Here is a 23,545-nt window from a genome sequence, read left to right as displayed (position 1 = left end):
TTTTTTAAAATTTTCTTCATGTTCACAAATATATAATAACTTATAGGTTGTTTGTTTTACCTTCACTTTCTCTTGTACTTTCTCGTTTCATCATCAAGATTATTTACTTGGTGGTGCATGTCCTTTTGACTCACCGAGTACGCTCTTGGATACTATTTTAAAATTTAATATCATCTTATCCTATGTCATATTCAAATCGTCATTTCTCTTAATACTTTAGCTCCTACTATCCCTTTAAATATACGTTGCTTCTATCCTTTAACTTCCAACCACTTGATTCTAGGAGTCATGTACATTTTCCTTCTATTGATTTTATGATTGAGGCACATATCTAACATTACTAACCTACATTAGAAAGTTAAGTTTTCTCTATGGAAGACCTTACAATCTTCATAAATCTTTCTATCCTTCTTATTGGTCATAAGAAAGTCAATTTATGACTTATTATTTCCACTTATGAATATATCCAAGTGTTTTTTCCTTGAAAAATGTATTAGCTATTATATATTTTACATGCTATCACAAAATCCAATATAGTATTTCCTTCTTCATTTCTTGTTCCAAAACTATAACTCTTATACATCCAATCATATTCCTCATTTCTTACTCCTATATGTCCATTTAGATCTTTGTCTATTAAAATCATCTTATCTGATGAAATTTTTTTGTACTATCTTATCTAGGTCTTCTCCAAATCCATATTTGGTGTCTTCATCTAATCTTACTTCATCCTTTAACAGACTATTTATAAAAATACCTACTTCATTTCTTATTTTACTCCTTCTTGTGTGCCATAACTTAAAATCTAGTTCTTTATCATCTTTGTTTTCTCTCCTATCTATTTTATATCTTATAAATATAAAATATTCAATTTTCTCCTAATCATCGTATCTACTACCTCTATTGTTTTACCAATGAATTTTCTTATGTTCCATGTTCCAAATCTAAGACAATCAATATTCCTATAATGTTTGTTTTTATCCCACATATGATGTGAAAATTCTTATATATTTAATAGTATACTCAAGTTCTCATGAAGATGTATGTATCAATCCTTGTTAAAATATTATAGTTGAACCTTACAACATGTTCCTTCTGGGGAATAACTTAGAATTAGCATAATAATTTGATAGATTCATTCATAGAACATTCGCCTGTGTTTGACACTAGTTGGCAAACCTAACATAATGCTCAACCTTTTTCATTCGGATTTGGCAGTTTTTCTGGAAAACAAGAGTCCACCCAAAATCAATTGACTATTGTCATTATTAAGATTGGTCTATAATAGTATGGATATTAAACAGAGGAGAAATTAGGACTACATCTTACATATCTAAGCATATAGTTAAATTTAAAGGAGTTGGGAAAAAGAACCCAAAGAAAACGTTTAAAAATATATAAAAAGGTTTGGCAGCTGACCTCTATACTAATCTATTGTCATTGATTAGTCATGCAGTGGTGGTGTTACTCATTATCCACTATACTGTTGCTTCTGCTCACATAGCATAGGTTGGTATGACTTGACCCAAAGGAAAATTGTTTTTCACAGTGGCAGGGGGCAAGTTGAGGTGTCACGACAAGGGCAAGAGCCTAAGATGGCTTCAACGGAGGCAGGGACTAAAAGAGAAGTGAAGGAAGAAGCAACAAAAAGAAATAGACTTGTCCAAACAAACCCACATGGTGGAAGGCAGTCCGACGAGCTGCCTGTGGAGAGGCACTTGCTTAAAACAACATCCATACCATATGGCTGATAATTTAAATCATGGCATAACAACCATGACCATTCAAAGATAGAGTTTGTTAAAAGTAGAATTCACTAAACATGGTGGAGAAAAGATAAAATCTAGTTTGAGATTTAGAAGTGCATACATGTCAACAGTTGTAAAGAAATTTTAAAGATTATCTAAAGAAAAAAAATCTTCAAGGAATTTCATGTTAATTGAAATTTACCAAATTTTCTAAGATATCAAGATTTTGTTTTCCACATCTCTGGCCAAAAGCCACAGCAATCAACCTCCGTGTCAACCTAATCTGCAAGGGAAAAACCATAATAAGTGAACCAAAGAACCCAGTTACAAATGCACAAGATTTATACTCAATTGGCTAGTACATGAAATCTTAAATAGAAAAACAAGCTTAATCAAAGAAAAGAAGTCCCTTGGCTTGAATGACAAGTAAAACAGTGGACTTGTAAAAGAGTAAACAATTTGAGTACAAAAAAGATGATCAATGATCATGCAATGTGCACATTGATTGCATAAAATGTTATAAATTTTTTTAAAAAAAAAAGATGTGGCAAGAAGGAATCCTTATCGCTTCCAACTAAAATTAAGAACATCACCTTGGTAACACGGCTGATAAGCTATGGTAATTCCTGATTATAAAAAAAAACAAAAATTGCCAAAACATGAAAGGTATGACAAACCTTCCTGATGAAGGAAAAAGGAAAAAAAAGGGTGCTAGTTTTTCACTTTGTATAAAAAATATATCTTAAAATATTTGATTCATGGTTTTCAGTTTCCTTATTTGCATACTGCTTAAATTTCTAGGCATTGGCAAAACAATAAATGGTCATCTATCCTAGCTTGTAGATTAGGACTGAATTAAGGTAGTTTGCAAGGTAAAATATCATCCTATAAGAAAATTAAATTTTCAAATTAATAAAGTTTATTTAGAAGAAACTCTATAAATGCGTAGCATATAACTTTAATATTATACTCATGCAACTTATATTTATTTTTAGGTTACAACTTAAAGAATATCAATTAATAACTAACCAGAATTATTAATTAAGCAATCCATTTTTTAAATAAAGTATCAATTATTAATCTATCAATTCACTTATATAATTATGAAGTTTTATTAAACTTAGTCTTAACCCAACCAACACCCATGAGGCTGTTAACATACCTCCTTTCCCTCTCTCCCATGACAGAGTGTCCCACGACCATGCTTGCCTCACTCAAACACACCAATAAGCACACATCCTCCCCTAACCACTAGAACAAGATCGAAAACGGGGATAGTGATAGCTCCACACCACTGGCTTTGACTCTTCTCTGTGTCTGGCTGTTTCCTCAATGCTCTCCACCCCCAGCAGTTGCACTGTTCTTCCCAACTATAAATCTTAACATATTGCAAAAACTCTTGTCTTTTTGTACCAACTTCTTCCCTCACCAATAACATTTTTTGTCTCAATCACTATCGGACATGATGGTGAATTTAATCCAGTAGACCAATATTTTGCTGATGCAAGCAGCACAGTAGAAGATTACCATGTTGGCCAATATTAGGTATCATTCTTCACATTGAATGGTGCATTTTAATCGTTCCACCCAACACAAGCATCCTTGTTTACTTGTTTGTTTCTTTTTCAGTTGTACAAAATAGCCAACCTTGTCATGATGCACCTAAGTCAACAACTTTTATCTCTATAATATCAATGGCCAGTTGAGGTCTTAAATTCATAATAAATTTTCATAAAGCTTCAGGCAACTTGCTAAAAAAGCAGTCTACCTATTTTACTACAGAAACATTCAACGAGTAATACACCATGTAGCTCTATACCCAGATAACTGTGGTGACGAGTAATACACCATGTAGCTCTATAACTAGATAACTGTAGCGACTATAGCAAATTTTTAGAAGATTAACAGCCAAATCAGCTTCTATCCATGGAAAAAAATAAAGTCTCTCAGATAAGCATCCTGCTGAACCAACCAACTCGAATTTTGAGTATATTCCAAAGCTGAATAGCAGTTAAAATGTATACATGAGATGCAAGATGCTTGAGAATCCACAATGACAAAAATTTCTATAATTCCTTGTTAAAGGTAAAACAATATTTATATTACCTTACAATGCTCAAGTATTGGAGTAACATTAGCACTTTTCAAGAAAACCTTCACTCTTCCATCTTCTATCTTCTCCAAGCTCTAACAGAAGACAAATAGGCAGTTGAAAAAAGCTTAATTGCAAACTTCAAAAAAGAGATTGAGATAAATATAAAAGTGAGTGCCATGTATAGATTCCTAAATATAAAGTGAAACATAATGCATCTTAAGAACTTAAAATAATCAATTTGTAGAAACAACAGAAGGCACTAATGACAACTTCAGGTTCTTTTCTTTTTTCATTTGCAATTTCAAACGCTGAAATGTTTTCCAACTCCAAAGCAGCTAAATGTGCAAGGATGCATCATTCCAAAGACGTAAAGAAAATGTTCTGGTTGTTGTCCAATCTCCAGTTTCTTTTTTCAAAACGGTTTCCAATTAGGTTTAGATTACACACGAGTTACAGAATACTTCTAAAAATTACAATTGAATGAATGGATATTATGAAATAATTGAGGAGAATTCCATTTCTGGCAAAAACAAAAAAGTTGTAGAAATAGAAACCTTCAAAATCCCCCCTTTTAGAAGTACCTAAGTTAACCTCCTCAAACAATCAAGCAATTTTATTAGGATCCATGGAAGGTATAACCGGATGCTAGAGGGTGGATGAATGGAGTCTTGACTGCAAATAGAAACTTAACTTTCTCTTACACTCATGCGAGGCCAAAAAAAGTTATTAGCATACTTGTCATACCTGTGTGTTTCTTCGTGTTAGAGTTAGCACAACAAAATGATAAAATAATGAACACAAAGAAGGAACACAACGCTTACAATCAATCTTTAAATGGTTCAGATCCCAGTCCTATTCCATGGCCTAACCAATTTCAGCGGATCAAGCCTACAATCTCACTATGAAAAATATCCTAGGATGAGGTGAACCTTGTACAAAAAAAATGTCTTCTTGCAAGATGAAGACTTTGAGAACAAAGGAAAATATTACTAGGGCTTGTAAAAGAAGCCTTCCAGCAGCGCTCAGTTGCATTTATCTCGGCCACACTGAATAGGGACCAAGGTCTGAAATCCATGCATAGGTATCAAGAATAAATGTGACTATTGTTTGTATAGACAAACCTCATACCACTATCCAACGACTACATTTCGAATTACTTAAGACGACTGAAATCATTTTCAGTCTACTAGAATTTAAAATAAAATTGTAGCAAACAACTGTACAGACACTGCTGACAATCCAATAAAGTCAAGGTGTCTCCAGTCAACTCAAATCATATTGAGTTGACTGGAAAAGTTGTCAGTCAACTCAATTTAGCAAGAGTATTCAGTCGATTTAGCAGTTCACTCAAGGGAAGCACTTCCAGTCAACTCAACCAACACGGAGATTCCAAATTTACTTGTTTATGCCTCTGTCTTGGTCACCAACTACGACTAGGAGCTCTTGTTCCTCTATAACATTCCTTGATTGTTAGTCTTTGTGGGCATTCTTTTGCTTGTGAATGGATTATGTTCAAGCATTCAATAAGGCATTAATTAGCAAGTGAAAGAAAAACAAATGAAAATCTATAGTAGATCCTAGCATGAAATTCATATACATATAGTGAACATCAAGTTGGCACATAGTGTATATGAACTTAAAGAGAAATGGTAAATGTGCAACAACAGTGATTATAATTAAGGCAGTTAATGACGCAGAAAAGTGATAAAGGTGAAAATTTTAAACCAAATCATTAGATCTAGGACTTCAATCCTCGCATTTCAAGCAGACTTCAGTCCGCTAGTTCATTAGTGTTGACAGAGTTTCCAACCATTATACACATTGTCGAATTTGTTGGTGCATTCTTGTACACATTGTTAGGCCGTTATTAGGTGAGATATTTGTGGTAGGTAGATTTCACTATAATCAAATTAGATTGTGCTTTAAAATGGATCAACAATGATGTATTATAATACTTGATAAATGAGTGAGATGTTAAAATTGAGATAGGTGATAACCTTTAGGTATATAACTAATGATGACTTAAAGACGCACAAAATGGAGTAATTTTAACTTGTTATTGCTCTCGGATTCTTAAGAGATGATTCATGCACATCTCCTTGAAACCCCACTGTGCACATTTATGCTCACTTTCTAGTGTGTTTTTTTCCCTAAAGTTGCATTTGGTTACCAAGATGGTTGCACCATAGTTTATGATGTCTCATCTGAAGTAAATTGTTCAGTTTGATATTTACTCTTTTTTTCTTATTATTTGTCAACTCCTATATGCATAATCTCAATCTGTAACAATCTTTTTCTTCCCAATTGTTACTGTCTCCATTGGTGCTAATTTGGCCATTCAATACAACCAATGCGGACAACTTCAATGAGTGCAAGACAGGATCCACACTAAAATACATGCATCAAGCTTCACCAACTTCAAAAGAAAAGTCACAGATCATGGATCAAAGAATGAGCAGAGAACCTGAACCAAGACCATGTTCAAGAAGTATGCATATATATCGACAACACTATAAATAATAGAAATGTTAATACATAAGCATTTTACCAATTATCGAAAGACATACTACCCAAGGCTCTCAATTAATCCCCAGCAATAGAAAGAAATAATGGCCAAAGAGAAAATTTCTCTAAGAAACTTCGTATGTAACAAAGAATGTCACATGACATGTCAACTGGTAAAATCAGGGGAGTCAATTAAAAAAATGAAAAAAATGAAAAATTATATAGTAATAAAGACTACTAAATAATAACATTAAAATTAAAACAAATATTTTCACAAGAACTAACCTCGATGAATTGAAGAGGCATCCCTGCAAGCTCAACTTCACTTAAAAGGAGAAAACTGTTGTCCATTTTAAGGTTTTGGATATACTGAAAACTGAGTTCTTCAATTTGCTTTCCCAAACACTCCAATTCATTTTTTTTGCTTGGATTAAGACAAACACCATTTCGTTCAAACTCTTCAACCTATCATGGAGTGAGAAAGGAGTGAGAAAAATGAAATATACAAACTCAGAAAAAGGTGTCGACATTACTAAAGCCAAAATTACCAGAATAGATAAAATTGGAAACTCTAATCAAATGAACTGTTTGAGGACACACTACAAAGCATATTAGCTTCATTTGACAATTTTTGACGGTCTTTATTTAAGAAACCAAATATGTGACCCTAAAATTTGAGGCAATCATTTCTCTGCAACTTTTACTGACAAGCAAAAACCATGTTGAAAAATGATCTTCCTAATGGCATAAACACAGTTTTAGTTGTGACGAAAGGGCACTCGATTGTATTAGAAAGAGAACAATTACACTTATACACAACGCCCAAATCAAAATAACTAAGAACCTAATAATGATATAACCAAACATAATTCATTTAAAAGTAAAACCTGAGTTTCCTTACTAAGCATTGGGTGTATCGTTTGGCTTCATAGCCTGGCCATTCTCCTCTATCAGCAAAAGCCTTAATGACACAGTATACATCCTCACGCTTTCTGGTTACCTTGCATGATAAGTCATAGGAATTAAATGCAAGATAAACATAAAATATAAAACAATGCTCCAGTGGCCTATCTGCAATGGCCTAGTCAAAAAATTTTAGAAGGCTCGCATTGAATAACTAAGAGGGAAAACATCAGACCTGCATGCTGAAAAGTGCAAATCCAATCGTCTTTCAGCTTCCATACCTGCTTTCTGAATATCATTTGAGGTGAAAACCATTCCATGGAAGACACAAGCTTGCACCATTGGGAACTGATAAGCTTCTAATTCTGCTAAAGGGGAGATAGTATTCATGTAGGAGACCTGGAAAATGTACTTTATATAAGTTGAATTTAACTGTAGCTTCAATGGGATGACTGTGGTCATGACAGCTCAAGCTCACAATTTAGTAATTGAACTCACAATTTGTATCATAAAAGCAGAAATCCAGTGAAATGACACATAAAATGGAAGGAAACCAAGGGTTATAATAAGTGCAAGCATACAACAGAGTTCTTAGTGAACTAAGATAGTACAGCAAACTATTGGATCAGAATACCAATAGCCCTCCTGAATGTTAGTTCTCCAAGGAATACAGCGACAAGAGAAAGGACTTGTCACATTTGAATCCAAGAGCACAAACAAAAATAGGCAACCAAAGGCTCAGTAGTGAAGGAAAAGGAGACTACTGAAAGATAATGATATGAGGAGTGAGTTTTAGCGTTAACTACTAGGGCCAGAAGTGGAACTCAATTGATAAGATAGAATATGAAAAAAGTAATGGCACATAGATGTGAAACATCACAGCCCATGCAATGTCAAGGAGATGATGGCTTTGTGTTCTACATCTGTTGAATATTGCAAACAATGCCTTAAGCACAACAAATGAAAGAATGACTATGTACACATGGATAGCACACCATAATAAAAACAAGGTGGAAAGTGTTGGTGCAATTGTGCCCTAAGTGGTCAGGCTCGACCATGGATTTTGATCTGTTGAGCAAAGGTTTAAGTTAACTTTACTTATGTTATTAATGTGTTCGTGAAGACATGGAAAAACTTGGTAAAATATACACGGGCACTTAGTGCGGTCAAGATTAGTGATTTGTTCTATGGCTCGAGATTCGCTAGAGATCAAAAAAGGATGTTATGGGGCATCCGACGGATCACAAGATGAAAAGCATCAAGGTGACAATGTTGACAAGTAACCGGAGGAAGTCAACTACGTAGGTGAAGAGCAAAGGATGAGAAATGGAGTGAGCTGAGGGCTTAGTGCATCCGAGAGACTTACGACCTAATGAGAGATGGTTTCATGGGTGAACATCAATCTCTAAAAGTAAACTCTTAAATGTGTTGCGAGTCAAAAGATCGGTAACTCTAACTTGCATTAGGATAGCTCTTGACTTAGACAATAACTCAATCATTAGAATGCTCATAGTCGATGATCCAATCGACTAAAGATAGATTAAGTCAACTGGTGACTCGTGATTGAATGAACTAAGCAATCGACTAAAGCTAATGAGTGAGCAAACAAAATGTTTCTATTTGTGGCCAAGTCAACTGGGTTGGAATCAATCAACTGAAGGTAGGATTTAGTCAATTGATGATTCAACAGGGAAGCCAGAAGAATTGATGATTCAACAAGGAAGCCAGAAGACGACCATTGATCTAGCAGAGAAGGTTGTGATGGTCAGATGATCTAGGAGCTACAGTGAAGTAGTTGATTAAAGTAGAATATAATCAACTCAAGTAATAGTTGCCTTGAAGTGGTCAACTCAAAGATTCGTTGGCAGATTGAAGATTGAAGCAACAGGCAAAATGAGTTGACCAAAATGGCATGCAGTCGATCGATCAATGATTGAATAGAAAACTGAAACTAGAGACATTTAAAGGCTATAAAAGGAGGACCTAGGAAGGCTTACAAGGGCTAGCATTTATGTTTATTATTTTAATCTCTTGAGCTCTCCCATGTTGTATTCTCAACCTTGATCTTCTAAGCTTTCACTTGTTCTTAATCTTGTAAGACGATTTGTGTAAGAGATTTCTCCACCTCTGGAAGGATCCAAGAAGGAGAAAGCTAGTAGACATTTGGGTGTAACTCATCAAAGAGTTTTAAGTCACAGTGTAGGAACGAACATTTTCAACCACATAACCTATTATGTTAGCAATTGTATTTATTCTCTTTAATTTTCATTGTGCTAATCATATTGATTGACTCTGCTAAGCTCTAAGCAAGAGTAGAGAATTGCATTTGTAAGTCAAGCGCAATTCAAACCCCCCCCCCCCCCCCCAAGCCATTCAACCATCATAATCCTATCAGAAAGTAACTCAGCTTGGACTACACTACATCGCCACCTACACAACCTCATGCAACAACATAATGAGCAACGATTTAAAGAGAAGGAAACTTGAATGCTACATGTGTATAAACAATAGAAGCATGAAACATAGAACTAAAGCATAGGAGAGATGGCATCATGGCATCTACAAGCAAATGTAACCCGATAAGATTGGAATCATGAAGACTAAACAAGCATTTCATTAGACAAATTCTTCACATTGTTGCTTCAAAACTTTTAGATTGGTAGATATATAATGACATATGACATATAATGACATATGACAAATTAATTCATTTGCCTTTTGGAGAAACAAAGTACTCATGAATTAACCAAACACCTTGTTTTAAATTAAAATGTCTTCCTGCCAAATAACGTGAGAGACATTCTCCACATGAGAGTGCACTCAGAGTAGAGTATTTTTATATAGAGAGAGACATCACAAATGAGAAGATGATTCATCTATATTCTTGAGAACCCTAGAAAAAAAAACTATGAAATTTGAACACCAAATGAAATTTAGTAGTGTCATTCACATTGAAAGGTTTAGAAATAAGATGGTTATCCTTTCAAAGAGAACCAACAATAACCTCAAAGATTACTCAGAATCTAGAAGATTGTTGAAACTTTTGGTTTGATATTAGTTCTAATGGATCCATTAAGTTTCAGAGTTTTGGTAGAACAGAAAGTCATAAGAGATGAGAAGATGGCTCAAGAAAATATAGGCCATCAATAAAAAAAAAGCTATGAGAATAGTCTAAGAATGAAGGGATTAGAGAATCATGCCAACCTTTAGAAAATACCAATAGAACATTGCTTGCTGCAATCGGATACTCTCTTTTTGCTGCTGAGTTGGATGAATGCTACCATCTAGCAGAAAGCATTAGGATATTAATGTGGTCTCTGTTATTTAAGCAAGATGCTATTGAAGAGGATGGTGTGGGCAACACAAAAAGCATACCACAAATAGCATAATCACATGGTCGTGTCATTGGACAATAGGAATGCATGGGATCACCTCACAGTCGTAGAGGTTGTCAGGGTCATATAGCAAGCAGCAAAGGAAACAAGGGTTAGAATGCAAGTTAAAAAAAAATGGATGAGTGATGCATCAAAAGCAACATAGGGCACAAATGTCACTTCGAAGCAATAGAAACGATTAGGATACATTGTGTGCAGAAGGGAAGTCAAAGTTACTCCTAAGGTAGCCCTGCAAGGGCAATTAAGATCACATGAACAAATGCAAGTATCAGTGGGTAGGGGCACTAGTGTGAATAAGAAAATAGGTATTACAACAATTGGATTAACATGCTCTAATACAAAATTGAGCAAAAAGAGATGTTTGAATTCCTTGAAAGTAAAGCAATACACTGTGTGTATGGATTCCAAATATATTATCTCATTCGCTAATTAGCATTATGAACCAAAGCTTATTTATTCTAAGATAAATGATTTCATACATGATGACAAGAAATTATTAATGATAGTATAAGGAAAATAAGCAGCTTTAACATGCAAAAAAAATCATACATGGCATGAACAGAGATTATACTTTCTCAAGGGGAACCGAAGCAACCAAATCATGAACTTCCTTAGATTTAGCAATTATCTGATCAGTTAGCTTGTGGATCTCCGTTGCAGAGAGATTAACAAGAACATTTAATCCAGGAACATCTGTCATTTGAATGGGGAAAATCAGTGTTACTGTGTCAAAGACTGCATTCTCTGTCAACAGAAAACCCTCAAATAAAGGAAACATAAACCTGCCATTATCACAATGCATTTTATAGAACTAGGTCTTTTAAACTATGAAAATTCCTCTATTGTTTCTACAGAAAAAACAACTAAGATATCTCAAATTGTAGTAATAATGATAAATAGGCACATGATCGAATGTCACAGTTTGACCTCTCTCTCATATATTCATATGACAAACATACTCAAACTTGTGCATAAATGTAGACTATTTGAAGTGTATTTTCTTCATCAACAATTAACATCTATGAACCTTGATAAATATATCAAGTAAAAAAACCCACAAGGAACTTGATTACTTTGTGCTTTCATGCAACCTTATCATCAGCATGCCTTGATGCTAGTTAGACAAATAGATAGAAATGAGTCACATCGACCAAGAGACATTCTTAGCCATCAACTTGGGAGAGACCACTAAGAAATGATTACTCACATTGAAGGCACTAATACCTGTAGTCCCTATGATTTGATTGGGCCAGCATATGTCCCAAAAGCAAACCCTTAGTGAAGGATCCACTTGATACTTGCATATTCTTGTTGTTCCTCGTGTGAGCAAGAAGACTAGACTGATCCCGACAGGTACCTCTGATTATATGCATTTCTACTCTTTTTGATAAGCTTATCATGTTACTAGTCAAGAGACTAAAGCTATACGTTGCATCGAAAAACAAATATCCATAGCTATAAATTTGCAGAAGATTCCTTGGGTGATGATAAGTACTTCTACAAGACAAACTAATATATTTCTTAAAGTTTAATTGAGCCACCATCATCCCAAATGGTTTCAATTGTTAGAAAAGAACTCAATTTATGCTCATATTTGACAATAATACTTTGTCTGTATGCATAGATTGACTAGATTGGACTAGCCCAAGCCCAAAAGGTGTACTGACTTAATTAAGGTACTTTACTCAACTACCTTCAGCACTGATACAATCTTAAGATTCAATTGCAAGACACTTATCCCAAGATAATGCAACTAAAAAAGAACCCAATTTTTATTAAAATTTTCACAAATCATTTTTCCTTTCACAATCAAAGCCAACTCAAGCTTGGATTGCGAGTTGAGAGTCCACAAAACAATGAACACAATAACTAGAAATTAACCAGAGAGCTACAAACGAGGGGCTTCAAACTCATGACCTTAGCTCTCATAATAAATGCTACAATGTAATATTTTGTATTTCCCCTTTAAATCATACTCTTCTGGGATTCTTCAAATTATACCATTTTTACCATTGTAATTGGAACGTCTAACCTTGCTTCACCTAACAAATTTCTTTCACAGAAATTGAATATTTCACATAACAGAATTTATATATTTTACTAAACATATATGATAACTGTTATGACCATGTGCTTGAATTGGCATAAAATAACGAGAAACATAAGTTTCCAGGAAATGTGATATCAGGGAGTACACTCTGACCAGCATCAAAGTTCAGAATTAAAAATATAGCATCATCTTAACCAATCAATCTTCTCCGTGAACTAGATCAGAATCCCAAGCAACACCTACAATCAAGTAAGCTGCGAAAATCAGCGAATTATAAGAAATATCTCGACAGGGTGCCGCTTCTCCATTCTGCAAACCAAATGGAGTTCATTCCCAACTGTTCTGCTAAGTCGAACAGGAAAAACATGAACCGACCCAACTTCCATATCCAACCGCTACAGAGATGCATAATGAAGACTTCCAATGATACCTGCATTCTTCAAAGGCACGACATATGACATAATATCACGACATAATAATCAGCTGTTCGTCGCCTGTACCAGAGAACCATTCGCATTGGTCCAAATAGCAAAAAGAACGCAAGGAACGAGACAGGAAAAAAGTTCAACCCAATCAAAAGAAAAAACAGAAGAAGAAGAAGAAGAAGGGCAAAAAAACCAAACAAACAAACAACAGATTGGTCGCACCTCGCTTTCTCCGCCTCCCTTGCATGTGGGCCTTGACGGCGGATATGAGCAGATTGAGGCCGACGGCGACGAGAGCAGCGACTCCCGTGACCGCTAGAATCCTCCGCTCCCTCTTTCCCTTCACCATAGCACCGAGCCTTTGGTCCGCTTGAGACGGGGGAAGCGGATGAAAGAGGGCTTGTGGAAGCGCGGAAGCCGCCGTGCAGAAGAAGAAAAAGGCCTCGGGCGGCGAGGTTCAAAGGTGGGAACCGAGATCCGCCGTCGATTAATGATGGAGGGAGGAGATCGTGCCCGACCCGGTCGGTGGGGCTGCCTATTATGCTGCGGGAAGGAACCAAACCAAGAAGCGGATCGAAGGGATAATGAGAAATTATGAACCGGTGGTCTCACCTCCGCCCATCGCTGACGTGGCGGACTGAGTCCCCCAGTAGCCACAAACTTAACGCGCTCCAGAAATTAAATGGATTGAATCCCCTTTTTTGTTTTGCTCTTAAAGACAAGACAATGAGAAAAAAACACTAAGGGGGCGTTTGGTACGAGTATTTTCCGTTTTCCTTTTCTGTTTTTCAGAAAATGAAAATAGAAAACTTGTTTGGTTGACGTTTTCGTTTTTACTTTTTAGAAAATTCTCTGGAAAACTGGAAAACGATGAAACATCGTTTTCTAAAAAATGGAAAATGCGGGTTGAGAATCAGAAAACGTGAAAACGCGCTTCGCTGCCCTTCGCTTCGCTTCGCTGCCGAAGCCCTTCGCTTCGCTTCGCTGCCCTTCGCTTCGCTGCCTGGTGTGGGGCTAGGTATAGAGACTCTTCCTCCGCCTCTGTTCGCCGTCGCCAACATCCAACCACCGCCATCTTCAGTTGTCGCCAGCTCGCGAAGAGGAGACAGCAACCGAGGAGCTCCGCCGCTCCGTCGCCGTCGCACGCTGCCACCCCTGTTCCGCCGCCCCCTACACGAAGACACCGCAGCCCCCTCTGTTCTTCTTCTTCTACCTCTGCTCACGTCGCAGATTGGCCGTCGCCGTTCGCCGCCCTTCAGCCGCCTGCCGCCTGCCGCCTGCCGCCTGCCTGCGCTCAAGACGCCGCCCACCAACGCCGGAGTCGTTGCCGCCTGTCGACGCCGCCTCTGCCATCGGTCCAAGCTACGCGAGAAGTTGTCAATGAAATCGGTAAAGGAAACTTTACCGATTGTTAATTAGTTTTAATTAATTGAGTTAATTAATTATTAGATTAATTAGTTAATTAAATCATTAGATAATTGATTATTAGTTAGGTTTAATAATTGATTAGTGGTTATTTAATTCATTGGGGATTATTTGAATTAGTAATCAGATTAATAATTAGATTTTTATTTTAATAAAAAAATAAAAAATATAGAAAATAGTTATCAAACCAAACGCGTTTTCCAGTTTTCTATTCTAGAAAATAGAAAACAACATATCATACCAAACATATTTTCTGTTTTCTGAAAACTAGATCAGAAAATAGAAAACTAGAAATAGAAAATGGAAAACAGAAAATGAAAAATATTTTCCAAACCAAACGCCCCCTAAAAGTGTATGATATACATCGTACGCAAAATAGACCTGGGAGACATGATCTTACTACAACTACATACCTTGCTAGATTTTTCATAAGAAGATCTAGCCTGCAAGTTATTACGTTCAGGTGTTTGCTTGCTATCAGAGAATAAACAAGGGCCAGTTTCTGAACCATATCATTCATACATATAATTGAATTCCTCCTCCGAAAAATATAAAATATAGCCGAACCATTGGCTATAGGCAGTACATCCTTCAAGCCCATTGACAGATTAAGATGTCGACAATAATAAATGTCCTACAGAGTAACGAAAGACATCAATTTCACTTCCAAAAATAATAATAATAAGTTCTGCCGATAGTAATTGCACAAAAAAAAAAAAAAAGGAAAGACAAAGGAATTTGCTTCAGAAAGATATCCATTTCACTTCAAACAATGACCTCCAATCAAGGCATAGGTCTTACAGAGACCCGCCACAAGGATCGAGAAGGAAAAACGTTCTTTGACTATTGGGTTTTTTTTTGTACAGCTTATGGAGTGGAAGCAAAATTGTAATATCCACAAAGACCTACTGAAACCAGCTACAGCTCCAAGGTAATGCCATTATGATGCATGCAAAAGCAAATAGAGCTGTTGGTTTCAAAACATAATCAGCCTCGGAAAAAAAAAAGTCATAGCCAGTGATGATTTCCAAATACCCAATCGAACACCGGATGATCTCATCTGTTGTTCTGAAAGTGCCAATCCATCTCTAACTGGGACTAAAGACTCAAGCTATTAGATTGCAAGCACTACAAGCTGTACACTGACACGCCGCCACCAACATTCGAACCATTTTCTTCACTTCAATCATAATCCTCCTTGGAAGTCATGGTCAAAAGAGCAAATGCATCACAGTCAGAACCATGAATAATTTAACCTCACTATAGTTTGTCAATAGCTATTCTCTAGCAATCAGAGCAGAAATTGATCAATCAATTTCACCTTCCTCAGCATCATTAGCAGTGGCATCTTTTTGCTCGATATCTTCATCCTCTTCATCATCAACCTTCATGTATAAACCAAGCTGCTCCAATGGGTTGCTTCCCCCAAGTTTAAAACCACTGATACCTTCTGGTGAGTGATCTGGGCTTGTCTCACCAACTGAACTAGGTAAATGTTCACCAGGAGCAGTCTTAAGTATTTCCAAATCTTTAGGAAATAGACTGTTTTCATTGATCTCAACAGTTTTCTCCATCTGCAAAATATGCAAGTGTGGCAGGAAAAGATGAAATAAATACCATATGCGCCATTTTGTGCTCATAGCAAATGCTTGCCTGTGATAAGGCTTGTCGAGCTGCTTCCCTTTCAAGCTCCCTTTTGCGCTTGGCTTCTGCAGCAGCTTGTGCTGCGGCTTCTGCTTCAGCTAGCTGCCGAGCCTCTTCAGCGGCTTTTGCTTCCGCTTGCAGCCTAGCCTTCTCTGGTACCAAAGTAACAGTGTTCATACATGATACTGGACAAAAGCATGAATTAAGTAGGCCTCGCTAAATGCATGATACCTTCTCTTTGTTGCCTCTCAAGCTCTTCTCTTTCCTGTCGAAGTTTCTCTGGATCTCTCTTTTCACCCTAAATCCAAATTGGAAAATGGAAAATAAACTGTGAAAAACATCAATGGAGCAGGACTAAGAATGCAACAATTTTCAAGTTATGAATCCAACCTGATCCAGTGTCTTCTCTCGAGCTTTAAGAATTGTGTCAGCAAAGCGATTTTTTAGCAAAGCTGCTCGATAAAACTTTTCAGATGAAGCATTATTCCCTATGTCCCCAAATAAAAGTTAATTTACTCGCATCCTCTGTTACATTCAAATACTAAAAAAATGAATCTTTTATTATTATATTATATTTACCCTCCAAGTTTTGTTCAGCCTCAACAGAATCAAGTTTTGGGTAAGGATCTTCTAGCTGCTGATCTGTTCTATTTGGAATTCCTGCATGAAACAGACACTACATATGCTACAGGACCCAAGGATATTAAGCAGGATCTATTGTTTGCTTCAAAGTGATATGTATGTTTTTCAAGTTTTACTATGGAGAATTTTGGAAGGCAACAATTGTACTCACTGCTTCCATCATTTTGATTCGACAAATCACTCCTATCTTGGTTCAGTGCTTGCCTAGATGGTATTCTTTTCTGCATCCATGAGAATTTGCAACAAGTATGGAATATTAATGATGGTTACAAAACATATAATATGCCGGTTCAAATCAATTTTATAAAGGATGCTGAAATACCTTCACATCCTTCACAGAGCTTGCAACTTTGATGTCTGACTCACCTTCTGAGGAACTACCAGATTCGGAATCTGCCAAAACAATAAAAATTATAACAATGTAGTATATTTGCAGGGAAACAAACATCTGGATTTCCAACAAAAATAGCATTTTATTTAAAAATTATAATATTTGTGATGTATTCATTTCTCTGTGCTATAGTTTGAGGTTCAAATACCTATTAACTTAGATTTAGGGCAGCAAATAAGCCATGCTCTGCCTTGAATGAACTAGACAAGCTTGAGTCAAGCTCAACCTCAACCAAATTCAAAATTTTTGTTTGAGCTTATTTTCTTAACAAACTTATTGAGCTGGAAGCAAGTGTATCATACTCATCTAGAGGCAAGTTGTGGTCATACTTGAGCTAAAATCTGACTCGACAAATGAAATTCACTATATATATACATCAATCCTTACAAAGAAAAGCCTAGTTCACTTGCTGTTACATGGCTGAATAATAAAAATGACCAACATATACTAACAAGGATAGAGGTACATTCAGAGGTTTAATTCGTAATATAAAGCCACCTCTTCAAGAAGGTCAGAATTTCCTTATCCATAAACCAGTCAAATAGGCAAATTCAACTATTAGTCTTCACTTCAAAAGTGTCAAACAGCTTCTGAGTGCAGTGCATTCAATTATCTTTCAAAGAGTTGAAATCAAAATACCAGACTGGCAAAATGGACAAACTCAGAAAAGACAAAAATGTGTGTTCAGGATGGGCTCCTCCGGAAATGGACAGACTTAGTACAGAAAAAGAACACCACCTTCTTGGCCCTTTCAAAGTTCTAGTTCCCTGAATCCAGTTCCAAGTCTGGGTCTTCTTCCTACCAATCTCATTGCTTGATGATAGGAAACTCTGATAGAAACAGGAAATGCACACATGGGCTTTGGAACTTCAATGTTGTTCAACAAGAAGAAATCAAAAGGGAACAGACCTTCCTAGATAGGATGCTAACTACTTACTAGCACATAGGAACTTGGTTAAACAATTGTGCTTAGTCCAGTAAGCTTTGGTTGGATTTCTGAAATCCCTTTTTTGGGTTTGTGAGTTCTTTTCCACATCTAGGTCATTTGAATGTTAGGACTGGATGGTCGAATGGAGGGGGTGAATAGCAACCGTTCCTCAATTTAAAGCTTACCAATGCTAGATGAAATGTTAGCTTGGTTAGTTCATACAAAATAGAGCAGCACTAAAAGAAAACACACGCAAATCAATAACACAATGATGTAGCATGATCCCCCCCCCCCCCCCCCTTTCCCTTCTCCATCTCCGAACTCTCCCGGAAGTAGAAAATAATCTTATAGGGCATTTAGAAGTTTTATAATGGAGCACAATAAAAAGTTAAAGAAAGATTGCATAGGAGCTCAGAAATTGCTTATAATATTGTTGGGAACGTTAGTCAGGATTGAAATCTCAAACAGTTTCGCTCGATACTAGCGAATATTTTCGTTCCGCCAGCGGACCGGCACCGACACCAGCGTTCCGACTGGGATACCGTCCGAAGGCATCGTTCGGGTCCTGCGACACCTCTGAAAGAGCTGCATGGGCCGCGCGCGCCCTCGGTCGTGCGTGCCCAATCACTGTATTGATTTTTTTTTTCAAACTTAGGTTTTAATAATCAACTCCTAATTATAGTTGGGGATAATTTAAATAGACTTAATTAAAACCTCATAAAATTATCCTATTATTTTTCAAAAAATATTTTTTTTATTTTTAAATATTTAGATTAATTTTTTTATTTTAGTTAATATATTTTATATTTTAAAAATATCAGAACTATATTGGCACGGTATGATACGGTACCGAAACTGTATCGTTCCGATCCAGAACCGAAACTTCGGCACGATTCGATATTTTAAACCTTGAACGTTAGTCTTCCATCCTCCATCAACTCCTTGTATAGCTTTCTTTGAGCTTGTTTACCATTGCTACTCGAAGCCCAACAATCAACTAGAAATATGTCAAAGAACTAGAAGAAAGCATCAAGTGTTCTTTGTGACCATAAAATACCTCTAAAACTTATTTAGAAATTCTACAAAACGACGATTAGACTTACTATATTATATGGAGTTAAATGTTGAGTTATTACTCAAGGATATGCGCAAAAGATAAAAGTCGCAAAGATATGGATTTAAAGTAGATGCACGAACATATAAGGATAAACAAGATAAGAAATAAGAACATTAAAGAAAAAATCAGGGTTGCACCTATTAAGGAAAAACTTTGAGATACATGTTACGATGATTAGGGGTGAGCAAAAGTTCAGTTAAATAGAATAAACCGATCGAACCAATCGAATTTAAGAATTCAATTTGATTATTTCAAAATTTTAATTTTTTCTAAAAAAATCAGTTAATTCAATTCGGTTTCGATTTTAAACTTTCTTATTCGATTAAACCGAAAAAATGAATTAATCAAAATAAAAAAATAATCGATAAATTTCTAAGTAAGTAAACTTATAAATCTCTAACTAATTGGTAAATCTCCCAAAATATTAAAAAATCGATTATTCTATTAACTGATATTTTATCAGTTCGATTTGTTCGATTTTTATTTAAAAATTTGGTCAATTCGGTTAATTTTAAAAAAAATCAATTTGGTTCGATTTCAGTTAATTCGATTCGGTTCGGTTTTAACTGAATACTCAACCCTAACGATGGTATAGACATGTACTTAGACAATCAATAAATGCTCCAATTAAACAATATAAAACTATGGCAAATACGTACATTAACCTAGGAAGAAAAAGACCAAAGAAGACTTAAATTAACAACAATAAAATAAGATAAAATTTATTTAAATATAAATAATGATATAGTGGGAGATAGAGTCCAATGGCATAGAATTCATATTATAGGCCCCACCTAATAGGATAAAGTTTGGTTATTGTTGTTGTCATTGTTGTCACAAGAGCCACTCCCCTTAGTTGATATATCTCTACTTCCTCCAACACTACAAGCTTTGTTTCATGTAATTTCATAGTTGAAAAGAAATCGGCTAAACTACATTCCTTAATATTCCTTGACACACAAAAGGAATCAACCATAGGCATCCATTGTGGAGTTCTAGGGAAGGTATTTACAACACTTCTAAGCATATCACAATTCGAAATCGTCTCTCCAATGCTTGTCAAACTGTTAATCAATTTCTTGATCAGTGAATCTAGGCTTACTATCTTCTCTCCTTTCTCCAATTTTAAATTGTTATTTTGTGATCTCAAGTCTCTTCTAGCCAATTTTGCCTTTGTCATTCTTTCATGTATTTCTACCAACTTCTCCTATAGCTCCTTTGCAAATTCATTTATTTCAATTCGATTGATCTTATGAGTGGGGAGCAAGCTCAAAAAATGATTCCAAGTTTTGAATTCGCTATGCACTCCTCCTTTTACTTCTTGGTCCATCTATTATCTTCTAATTCTTTCCCCTCATTGTCCCTAAGTATTTTAAAACCATATGCTTATCGGATCAAAATCCATTTTAAAAATATTTCCATTCTTTACTTCCACATAGAGAATTCACCTTCGAACTTAGCTAGATGAATGTCGGAACCAACCATCCCTTCTTTGTGCTTTCCCAACAATTAGTTCAATGAGAAGCGCCCCCACTCTATAATGGAGCACAATAGAAAACTAATGAAAGATTACATATGAGCTAAGAAATTGTTGGAATCGTTAGCCTTCAATCCTCCATCAACTCCTTTTATAGCTTTCTTTCAGTTTGTTTACCATTGCTACTCAACGCCCAACATTGGACTAGAAATCTTCATCATTCGATTATTCCACTATTGTCATTATCAAACCGACCATTACCACTTTTCAGCACTTTCCATGCTAGCTTTTTGTAGAAGCAAATGACTAGAATGTCATCAGTCGACTAATCCATGATTAGTCAGCTTGGCCACAAATGATCCATGATCAGTCGATTTGGCCACAAACGAAAATATTTTATTTGTTGGTCATCAATCAACTAAGCCACATCGACTCAGCTATTAGTCAATTGAAAATGTCAATCAATCAACTAATCATTACCCCAAATTGATCCAGACTCCAACATTCCTCATTTGGGATTTGAGGTTTTACTAGTCAACTATCCATCAATCGACTGGACTAGATAACCACGAACAAAATCCCCTTTTGCTCAACAATTATTAAGCCCATGATTCAACCATCAGTCGAGTTATGTCCAATACTAGCTAACTAGTACATTGACTTCGACAAATTCTAAAATTGAGTCTGCCTGTGTTGCACTTATGTTAAGATCAATCCTAGCTCGGATACATGTTACCTCAACACTCAACATAGCAAGAGTTATACCTACCTCAATGTTATCTTATGTCAGGCCTCCCATCTAGTGGATATGCTTGAACCCATGTTTTAAAATTTAGTACCTTGTCGGGCAAAATTTACCGTTCCACCCACTGCCCGCATTGACATCGTTGATGTCGCGGCCTCCTCGACACCATGGAGGTCGTCGCAACCCCGTGAGAGGTCACCACAGCCTCCCCGACCCCACGGGAGGTCGTTGTGGCCTCTACAGCCTCGCGGGAGGTAGTCATTGCCTCCGCGACCCCGCGAGAGGTCTTCATAGCCTCCCCGACCTCGCGGAAGGTCGCGAAGGCTTCATGGAGGCCGCGGCGACCTCCCGCAAGGGTCGGGGAGGCCGCAGCTACCACCCGCAGGGGTCATAAAGGCCACGATTCTCCGTCACGACCTCTCTTGGGGTCGCGGAGACCATGGTCCTCCCTCGCCACTTCCCAACTTCTCCAAGGGTGTATGATTAAAAACTTAGAGTTTGAACTTATAGTAATAATTTTAATCAACTCCTAACTAGAGATAATCTACCCCCAAGGCTATGGTTTACGATGGTAAGAGATAAGACGGGCTCCCTAGGAAAAGGTTCAAATCTCACATAGTACATTACACTTGGGGAGTTTAAAAAACTTACGATGCCAGACTATTTGCCATGACTCATCTACGCTTCCTAATTTATCCTGGTGGTCGGTGAGAAACTTCCATGGAACCGGGTCGGTCACCCTCAGGATGAGTCGGATCATAAGAGCTAGATACCTAGATTACCCAAAAATTAAAAAAGAGAGAGAGAGAGAGAGATAATCAAGCTTAATCAAATCTAATAAAATTATCCCATTAACTTAATATATATATATATATATTATTAAGTTTTATTTCCAAAAATATATAATAAAATTTTTATTTATATATCATATAGAAGCGTCCACATTTCATTTTTTCCATTTTTTAAAAAAAGTTTTTTTTTATTTTTTTAATATTTAGGTTAAATTTTTTATATTAAAAAAATACCAAAATCGTATCGGCATGATACAGTGTTGAAATCGTATCATTCCGATCATAAACTGAAACTATGTTACGACTCGAGATTTTTAACTATGCTTGAGCCCTCGGCTACTCTGTGTCATCCTTCACGCCTTTGCCTTTGAAACCCGCTTCCCAAGCTTAGTAACTCTTCGATGCTCCTTGCCCTGCAATCCCTTGGATCTCCACACCATCCTCCAATCCTTCACTGACCTCCACGAACCTCAAGCCATCGAATATCCACTGACCTTGGTCGCGCTAAATCGTCTCCATATGTATTCCTCAAGTCCTAATTGACTAAAATACACATCAAAAATTTTTACCCAAACATCAAAAGCAACTATGATTGTTCTCAATCACTGAGGTTGATTGCACCAACAAACTTATCTCTATGAACAAAGCAACCTCAAACTAACTCTATCTACGATTAATGTTGTATCAGAAGGAGAAAAAACTAAGTTCAGATCTTTTAACTCTTTCCTCGCCAAGGGTTTGAAGCATTTGGTTCCTTTTTTTTAGTAGTAGACCTCCCTTGGAAATTAAGGCACTTGCCTTTATCGGACTCCCTCACTAAAGAACTTTGGCCTCCAATTTTAATCCCCTTTCGTGCTAGTACATCCGTATAAAGTACCAAGTACTTCCATTGCCAATCCCCTTCCTAACAAATTCCATAACAATAAGAGCTTCAATGCTTCTATTCCTAGTGTAGTGTCAAGGGATAAAGAAAGATATGAAGAGATCACTTCCACGGGATTCCATATAAAGGGATGGCTTGGAAGTGGTGGCTCAATAGCAATATCAAATTGGATGAAAATAATATCAGTAAGTAATTTTGTAACTTAATATGAACAAAATTCAAAAAAAGCGCTTCAAATAATATATTTAAATAAAACATATTCTCCTTGGAGGAAAAATTGTGATTTCTAATTTAATTATGCCCTTTGGAATTTTAAAATACAAAAGAATTCTTGATGAGCATGTTTAGTAGGTGTGAAGATTTGTTTTAACATTTCATTAG

General features: G+C 36.3%; 2 protein-coding genes across 6 annotated transcripts in view; both read right to left on the bottom strand.

Annotated features, from left to right (window-relative positions):
* LOC141845214 (putative thimet oligopeptidase) overlaps positions 1–13,492 on the bottom strand; it is a 51,247-nt gene extending 37,755 nt beyond the window's left edge. Inside the window, exons 1-7 of one of the 4 annotated variants that reach the window (XM_074733270.1) lie at positions 13,344–13,492; positions 11,218–11,339; positions 7,487–7,650; positions 7,250–7,340; positions 6,634–6,813; positions 3,855–3,935; positions 1,951–2,031 (exon numbers count right to left, since the gene is read on the bottom strand). In XM_074733270.1, coding sequence (XP_074589371.1) covers positions 1,951–2,031; positions 3,855–3,935; positions 6,634–6,813; positions 7,250–7,340; positions 7,487–7,650; positions 11,218–11,339; positions 13,344–13,470 — 846 coding nt within the window. In that variant the 5' untranslated portion in view covers positions 13,471–13,492. Of the gene's footprint in view, positions 1–1,950; positions 2,032–3,854; positions 3,936–6,633; positions 6,814–7,249; positions 7,349–7,486; positions 7,651–10,455; positions 10,536–10,626; positions 10,709–11,217; positions 11,340–13,343 lie in introns of those variants that run through there. The other 3 variants (XM_074733271.1, XM_074733273.1, XM_074733274.1) reach the window with 3 other exon arrangements.
* A 1,649-nt stretch (positions 13,493–15,141) lies between these two features.
* Positions 15,142–23,545, bottom strand: part of LOC141845476 (transcription factor GTE9-like) — a 28,076-nt gene continuing 19,672 nt past the window's right edge. The window contains exons 5-12 of one of the 2 annotated variants that reach the window (XM_074733530.1): positions 17,155–17,225; positions 16,984–17,053; positions 16,770–16,850; positions 16,581–16,678; positions 16,422–16,488; positions 16,200–16,342; positions 15,868–16,120; positions 15,142–15,180 (exon numbers count right to left, since the gene is read on the bottom strand). In XM_074733530.1, coding sequence (XP_074589631.1) covers positions 15,155–15,180; positions 15,868–16,120; positions 16,200–16,342; positions 16,422–16,488; positions 16,581–16,678; positions 16,770–16,850; positions 16,984–17,053; positions 17,155–17,225 — 809 coding nt within the window. In that variant the 3' untranslated portion in view covers positions 15,142–15,154. Of the gene's footprint in view, positions 15,181–15,242; positions 15,744–15,867; positions 16,121–16,199; positions 16,343–16,421; positions 16,489–16,580; positions 16,679–16,769; positions 16,851–16,983; positions 17,054–17,154; positions 17,226–23,545 lie in introns of those variants that run through there. The other variant, XM_074733531.1, reaches the window with a different exon arrangement.

This window comes from Curcuma longa, chromosome 14, assembly GCF_044706935.1.
Source record: "Curcuma longa cultivar G26 ecotype Majalengka, Jawa Barat chromosome 14, ITB_CL_G26_1.1, whole genome shotgun sequence".
NCBI lineage: Eukaryota > Viridiplantae > Streptophyta > Magnoliopsida > Zingiberales > Zingiberaceae > Curcuma > Curcuma longa.
Note: the sequence above shows the minus strand (reverse complement) of the source record. Positions and strands in the feature narration are given on the sequence as shown.